Below are 8,347 nucleotides of genomic sequence, written 5' to 3' on the forward strand. Positions count from 1 at the left end.
ATTATAAAGGAGGAAAAAAGGGATCAAAGTGCTGTGCTTTAGCTCAATATACCTTCCTATCAATGGTCTCCACACACAAAAGAGCCTCGCCTTAATATGAACCTTTGAAGGGTGAATGCCGTCACACTGCTTCTGAAATAGGATATTACTGGTTATTTCATCACGTGTGTTTTAAAGGGAACATCACATGATTCAATCACAAGGACGCTACACTCTGAAAAACTAGAAGCTGCTATTATAAATTGATGAAACATGCTTTGTTTTTAAATTTGGCAGATAAAGTTGAACGTATTGTTAAATGTCCTTTTTTTTTCAAAATGCTGATATTTATAACTAAATAACTCAACTACCAAGTCTCTCTCTCACAAACCTTCATATGCCCCTATTAAAAGTTTGTACTTATTCCTTCTGTATACCTTAAGTAGATAATTGGCTGATGGTGATGCAGACACCAGGACAACAACTGGTCTGAAAAAAAATGAATATTTTCTTCAACTTTAAACCTTTATTCATATTTTTAAACAAATATACAAACATCTTTGCAGAAAGGAAGAAAGTGGAAGGTGCACCTCCTATTTCAATTACAATACGATTCATGTAATGACTCGAAACATACTGCCAATCTCTTTCTCTCTTGAGTTCACACCTCTTTAAATTCATAAAACATACTCTAGACATAACTGCAAAATGTATGACAACATGTACACATATGGATTCACTGTAAATAAAGAATAAGGCTGTACTCTGCACAGTTACATGTTTCCTGTGATACTCACAATCACTTTTTACTTTTCTCCGCTCCAGACTTAAAAACATGACCATCCCACAAACAAATCAGTCAAATCAGTTAGAGAGAACACTCATAAAAGAGTAATCATATTATCCTGAAAACATTGCAGACACTGTTTTGTTTCCTGTTGTTTTGATTTCTATAATGGAATGTGATGAATGACTGTCTAAAGAGTGACGACAACAGGAGATAAAAGATGGATATGGGGGATAACATGTTTTGCATTGTTTATGTTAATGGCTATGTGATGCCATTCACCAAGAACACCAGTGAAAGCTTGTTGATGTCGGCTAATGGAGGGAGGAAGGAAGTAAAGGAGGGGCAGAGGGATCAAAGAAGGGCGGACGTAAAGGAGAGGAGGAAACTTTGCATTTGTTTTGTGTCATTTGAATACTTTGAAAATGTGAGACAAATAGGGTTTTTACATAAAAGTCTCTGGAGTGAGCTGAATGTGTGGATACAAACAGCACAACTTTACTTGCCAGGCCCCTAGTAAATTTTCCATGAGCTGGAAATATTCTCGCCGCAGATAAACCTTGACTGGAGAATGACTTGTGTGTGACCTCAGTTGCCAGAAAAAGTCTGTTCTTCGCTCCCTTTTCGCTGTTGTCAATATGTCAAAGTACGTGCATCGTTACAAAGTCCAAAATTGTCTTCATAGTATTGACATTCAATGCCCTGACGGGTTTGCTCATGACAAGACGGAAATACAGAAAAAAGGACAAGGTCATTTCATGTATTATAAATCAAGACTTTTTATATATTACATATACTTCGGTATAAAACACGTACTGTCTCGTAAACTTAGTGTCTGCGATGTGATTGTATTGATCTTTTCTGCTTGTGTGATTACAGCCCTTTGGGTGTAATATCACTAAGAGCTTTAAAGCCTTACAGATTGACTTTAACCTTCTTGCTGTCACCTCCAACACAGTTACAGACCTTTTCATTTGTCAGGATATACTCCAGTTGTTCACCTGGGATTTCATTAGCCTGTAATAGCCCCATGTGGGACACAAATCAAGAATTATGCTACGTGCTCTCACCATAGAATATTTCTTTTCATTCATTATTCTTTTATCAACCAGTTTAGCCTGGTTAAAATTTAAAATCAAGTACATTTTGTACTTCCTGAGCTAGAATTGTTCCAGTTCTATTTCTGTTTTTACTCACTTGGGATATCTTCCACTGTTTCTTAGCTTCAGTATTCCAAATGGCATCCAGTGGTACAAGACATTGAATTCAAGATTGTCTGGTTACATAAGTCTATGACTTACATAAGTCTAGATGGGTAGCCCATGGCTAAACTTCCAAATGTTTATTTAACAAAGTGATGTCTTACTCAAAAAGGTTTCCCAGTGAAAGATTCCCTTGAGTGAATGGCCATGTAATGAATACAGGACCTTTTTTTTTCAAATGTAGTCTTTTTTTAAAAGCTTAAGTTCAAGTAGAAATAGGGCCTGGTTCTAATAACACTGTTCTTCTGCACTGGCAGCACCCATTTTGTGCAAAACCAATGCAGTTCAGTGTTTTCAGTGATCCACATCCTGAGCGCCAAAATGCCCTTGGCTTCAGCTGTTCTTTGTTGCCTCGCTCACAGCACTCTCAGTTAATTCAACTTTTGGAACACCACAGTGCTTGTCAATGACACTTCTCCCTCCCCAACCAAACAAAATCAAGAAGGACTTCTGATATCCGCTTTGACAACAAAAATGGCGGAGGTGAAACTAATCTGACTCATCTTTTCGATGGTACAGATTCCAGATCTAGTGCTGCTGCTAATGCCAGAACAGCATTCCCTTACATTATTTCCATGTATTTCATTGAATGAAGATAATACTAAGCACACACAGCTATTTAAAACACTTCTGATGGAAGCAGAAGTTAACTTTCGTAATCCAGCAAACAGAACGCATTGGTGAAAAGCACTCTGAAACTGAGGTTGTGCTGCAAACTCAAAAAATGCCATTTCAGACCCATACTGTTTTCTTGCCTCATCCATTCATACCACTCTCTAACTCTATTTCTAAATTTTCAAATCTCTACATACAGATTCTGCACATTAAATCCTCTGTAGGCTCTGTAAGCCTGTATAGGCCTGAGACCAGATTCTGTCATAGAAAGTGTTCTGGTATCTTGATGTAGTCTCAGTAGTGTTGTCCTCGAGTTTTCTTGCATCCAACCAAGCAGACTTACAGTCGGGGCGAAACAGATGAAAAACAGCAGTCATTGAATAACAAATTGATTTTAAATGAAGTCTACAAAAGAATGCACTCTCTTAGACTTCCTTCATTAACTCCAGCTTTGTTGCTTTACTTCTTAAGTTTTTAGTCGAGCTGTAAAAAGAGACAGAACGCCTAAAAGGTAGTTTTGAAGACAGTCATCAGATTTTACCTTTATTAGCCAATCATCTTAAGCTGAATCTGTTCTCCTCTCTGATACTGTTATTTCACTTTGGATTGATGCGACTCTCAATCAACCAATTCTCCAACAGATCATTTCTGGGTTGAGCCCTTGGAATCCCACTCCTCATGAGATCTGCTTTACCTTTCCCACCACCACCACCACCACCACCAGTGCTTGGACTAAATCTGTGTATCCTCCTATACTGCTCTAGGCCTTATTACCCCTTTAGTGATTGGACCCAATCAAGGCTTTTTTTTACACACTCAAAGACTCTGCATGTTTTTCGACCATATCAAAGAAATATCTGTTTACTCATAATCAGATTCATCGGTTCCGCATTAGAATTCAGAATGTGTTCACGAGGGACGAGATATTTTGTCCTGATGATAGCCGCTGGGTTCCATGATTTGTTCATTCATAATGGAGTCTCTCATGATTGAGCTATTATCCTTCTGGCACGGCAATATCAGCCTTGGGAAACGTTGTCTTGGCTGAGAGAAACAGCAGCCACTGTTTCCACAATCAGCCATGTGTCCTCCTTTACCTGTCCTTGAGGAGCATGCTGAATCAGTACTACCTGCTCCAGTTTCTGCGAGCGAGCGAGAGAGAGCCTCAGCTAAAATCTCAAAACTTGTAAAAAGCCAAAGTAAGTGCATGCTTTAGAAATCACATGGGCGTTTTAGCACATCTATTATCTGGCAGACAAAATCTCTCACGCAGGCATAATGGACACAGTGAAGTTCTGCTCAACATAAAAATAATGAAGATGGGTTTTCTTTTTTTTTTGTGCCTTCTCTCTCTGCTGGGGATGAAAAGAACAGAGGGAGAACAGAGCCCATGGGCAAAAGTAACAAAACATGCAACAACAGCCCAATGTAGGCTAACATCTGTGTGTATGTGCGTGTGGACTTTTAAGGCAGATTTTATTTTAAGGGAAGCGGACTGCAGCTTTGCTGAATGCACACTGAATGAAATCAAAGTTTTTGTCCTTTCAACTCATCGGTCTTATGCCTTGGATTTGTTTCTTCCTTTGTGTCCTGAATTTGACCTATCAGTGTTGTGCATCTCCATAAAGGGCCCCATAAATCATTGCAGGTGTCCGTAATGTGCCTGCAGGTAATTAATTGCTGTGGTCTTTGAGCCAAGCTGAGCTGAGTGCACAGCAATGAGACAGGAATAAAATACGCCGGCTTTTTGTTCCCTCCATGCAGCTATTATTTTTCATCTTCTGTCAATTTGACTCCCTTTTATCACCATACTCCAAAATTGCACATTACTTTCATCTTAATGAATGGACAAAATATGAACGATGGAATTTATTTTAGGATCAAACTGCCTATAACACATAACTTGAGTTTTATAGAGCAGGACAGGGGGAAACATCTTGCTCGGTGACATTTAAGCAGGGTGAATGGCTGCTGTCATAATGAAAGTTTGGCAGCTAACACCCAGACCATTTTGTGAGGATTGCCCACTAAGTGGCTTGATTTAAGGTAAAAGAAAGGAAACACTTGCTTCAGGCTAGCAGCCATAAGCAGGACAGATGGACACGTAGTTTGACTTTATGGTGACCCTTAGATTTTTAAGATTTAACGCTAATGCAACCTTTAATGTTAAAGCAAAAGACCAATAGACGGCCAAAGCCGAATATATCTTGCATCCAAAGTACAATCTGAAATGAATTTGACATTTGTGTTATGGGAAATCATTAACAATCAAGCCTTGGAACACAAACTACTCAAAGTCATGCCGTGCAATGTCAATCTCAGTCAAGTGCAAATTGAAGTTCTTACTAGTCTAAAGGTGAGAAAACACTCAGGAAACTGTCAACATTGAGCACAATTATTTAACAGGGGATCAGAGTGTCAGCAGATGAACAATGTTAAATTGGTTTTCCGAGTGTGGCTAAATTATTTGGATTTTTTTAATTTTTATTAACCTTTAACTAATCAGGAGAAACTAATTGACATAAAAAAAAATGTCCTGGCCAAGACAGGCATCAGCCCAGGTATAGGTGTCGTGTCAAACAAGGCAAATAACAGCATGCAGACCAGAAGTGCTTTTATTTACATTTTCCTCTGAAACAATTCAGATCATGGCACTTTTGTCAGTTAAGGGGTTAAAGTTTTTGTTAGAGAGCATTACGGACATATTTACAGGACAGCATCAGCTTTGGGAAAGGTCATGCGGTTCTGTCCACCTGGGACACTGAGATGGACGCGAAAAGAAGCTCTAAATGACAGACGTTTTCTTTTTCTAATAGGACGCGCTGTTGTGGATGCTGACTATAAACTTCAGGAATGCGAGAGGTCGCATCATGTTTTGGCGGTGCAGGGCTTAGCTCAGATGTAACAGCAGGACCTCTGATCTTTGTCTCGTTAACATCCACATGGTATTACTGTGCTGAGAACGTCTCTCCGCTTTCTATTTCATTGAGTCAGTCGGAAACAGGTGGCGTCATGTCAATTGCCCCATAACTTCTTCTAACCTTAGTGTTCCCATCACAAAAAATTACCCTAGCAAATGGGGATGAATGAGCATGCTAGGGCTAGAGGCTAATTAGCGATCAGGCTAATCACTGCCTCACCATATGTACTTGTTGCCGAACGTGTAGCTCATATGGTTTCGGTTCACTAAGGGTGTGTGTTTGTGTGTGTGCGATGGCGGATATGAATGGGTGCAGTGCAGGTGTGCAGCTAGCTGAGCGTTCATGTTTGATTAAAAAATATCTAGCTTGATTGCGGCATACCACAGGGAGACCGAGACGTTAATTGGCTCGGCGTGCGTTTGTGGGTGTGTTGGGTGCGCGTGTTTGTGTGTGCGTGTGAAATGTTTGCTCGTTGAGAATCACAGCGCTTAAATAACACAATCAAAGACAGCCTGCTGTGGATCAGTCTGCCTCGACAGAATGTTACACACACACACACACACACACACACACACACACACACACAGCCGCGCACAGAGTACATCACAAGTGTTCAGGGAACCATATGGACTCTAACTTTGTATGTGCGTGTGTGTTCATCTCTCCCAGATGAAATAGGAGAGATGAGCGTGGCAGATGATAAAGCTGAGGTGATCATGTGCACACCGGTGTGTGTTTTTCTGTGGGCACATGAGTGTCTCATCCTTGCTGACTTAAGCAACTGAGATGTAGAATTATGTGCGGAGACTTATTTGGGTATCTGGGACGGCCATTCAGAGCTCTTACCTGGCTAACACACACACAAGCTCCACTTTAACCACAACATAATTCAGCCTTCTTTCATGTCTATCCTTCATGTTGCTTTTCCCTTGTTTCCCCACATTCCACCATCCTCTCTTACCTCTGTGATGTTATAGATAAATATTTGCCATCTGGGTACATCTCACCCTCCAGTGATACTTCCAGTTTTCCTTCTGCCTGTTAGCACGACTAAAAAACATTTATTCTCACCATTTACGCAGACTCCTGACAGCAGGGATATCTAAATAAACTAAAACTTGGTGTGACAAATTTTCTGACAGGCTAGCAGAAGTACGAATCTTCTGTAAAATATGTGCTTGTCGGGTGGGCGTCTGTAATTACAGTCTGGTGCACAGGTGCCATCATTTTTCCCTGCTTGTTTTCTCTGCTGTGCTTGACTTAGATTTTCCGGCTTCTGTAAATTTATTTAGAAAGTCTGGAAGGATTTATTGTGGATATGATAGTGGATATGAGGGACTTATGTGATGAAACAACACACTGTGGAATCAAATTGAGCAGAAAGTTCCCATAAGTCACCCGTTGTTGGAGTTCATTTTCCTTTTAATCACGTCTTTCACAGATTCTCACACATATGCCAGTATCCCCCCCGACAATCACAATATTTTTTTCTAAGGTATTGCTGACTGTATGTGAGAGCTTTCTTATTTTCAGGAAAATACCAAAACACATCTAATGACTCACACTGCACTCCGGGGGTCAATACTTATTCTGTTCCAGTGTCACCGACGAGTCTCATCCAAGGCTTTCTGTTCCCGCAGTTCTTTTGTCTCAATCAGGTAAATATGGGCCAAAAATGATCTTTGATCTAACTTAAAACTGCTGTAGGTATGAAAATAAGCTTAAGACGTGTGTCAGGCTGATGGCCATGCTTTAAAGCCTTTTGTAAAAACCCAAGTATTTGTTGAACAGACTTCAGTGCAGTCCACATTACAAGATAATAGGGCACATTTCTGGCCTGACTCCCCCTTTCAGACACTACTAAGTGAAGTCTGTTATGAGCGATCTGATCTGCTTGAAAGGAGGTAGGGGCCGACCCGATTTCACATCAAAAAATTTAACATGTTTAATCATTACGATTCCCTCTCCTGTTGTTAGGAGATGAACCCTTAGGACAGCCGAGCACGCACCCTGTGGATAGTCCCCTGAATGAAGTAATAGCCAATTGGGAAGCAAGCTGACTGAGGAAGGAAGCACGAAAGCAGCAGATAAACTCCTACTTACCACCAGGTCATGCTGTAAGATGAACAGCCTATCTTCACACTGTTTCAATGTCGTTATCTTTATGATCTTCGTGAATTTTTACTTAAATCTAGTCCTCAAACTGGTGGTCAAACCTGATGTTCTTGTGTTTCAAATACATGGACCAGACGTGGCCATCGAACAGGCCGGGGGGGTCTGGCACAGTGTAGTTCCTAGAGCACCTCCTCTTTTTGCATTCTTCGTACGGGATGGAAATAAAGTAACGTTGGTTCAGCGCGTCGATCAAAGGTTCGTAGGTGTAAAGCAGAAAGCCCTCGACGATAAGGATGTGAGTCTCCTCCTCCTTATTGTCAGACTTTGGGACGATCTCAGTATCCAGGGTGTTGTTAACGCCATGAGACTTCTCAAACTTCACCGGGTTCTCCAGCCATGCGTAGATCGTACTCATCATGGCGTCCATGTCCATTGTAGTCAAGACCACAATAACCATGACCAAGACATACCCGAAACCAGAGTGCCCAGAGACTGAGACAAGACCAAGACCAAGGCAGGGCGGGACTGAGACAAGACCAAGACATTTAGGGATTGAGACCGAGTCAAGACCAAGACCAAGGCATGGCCAGACAGAGAGACAAGACAAAGACCATAAATAGACCTTCAAAAAGTGGCCTCAAGACCGATTTTGAGTACTACAACAAAAA

At 40.9% G+C, this 8,347-nt stretch overlaps 1 protein-coding gene across 1 annotated transcript; it reads right to left on the bottom strand.

Moving 5' to 3' along the window:
• Window positions 1-7,755: 7,755 nt before the first annotated feature.
• LOC132954459 (nicotinamide riboside kinase 2-like) lies at window positions 7,756-8,126 on the bottom strand. Its single transcript, XM_061027012.1, has one exon. It carries the CDS (start codon window positions 8,110-8,112, stop codon window positions 7,756-7,758), a length of 357 nt encoding a protein of 118 aa, XP_060882995.1. The 5' UTR covers window positions 8,113-8,126.
• Between the last annotated feature and the right edge of the window lie 221 nt (window positions 8,127-8,347).

This window comes from Labrus mixtus, chromosome 20 (genome assembly GCF_963584025.1).
Source record: "Labrus mixtus chromosome 20, fLabMix1.1, whole genome shotgun sequence".
NCBI classification, from domain to species: domain Eukaryota; kingdom Metazoa; phylum Chordata; class Actinopteri; order Labriformes; family Labridae; genus Labrus; species Labrus mixtus.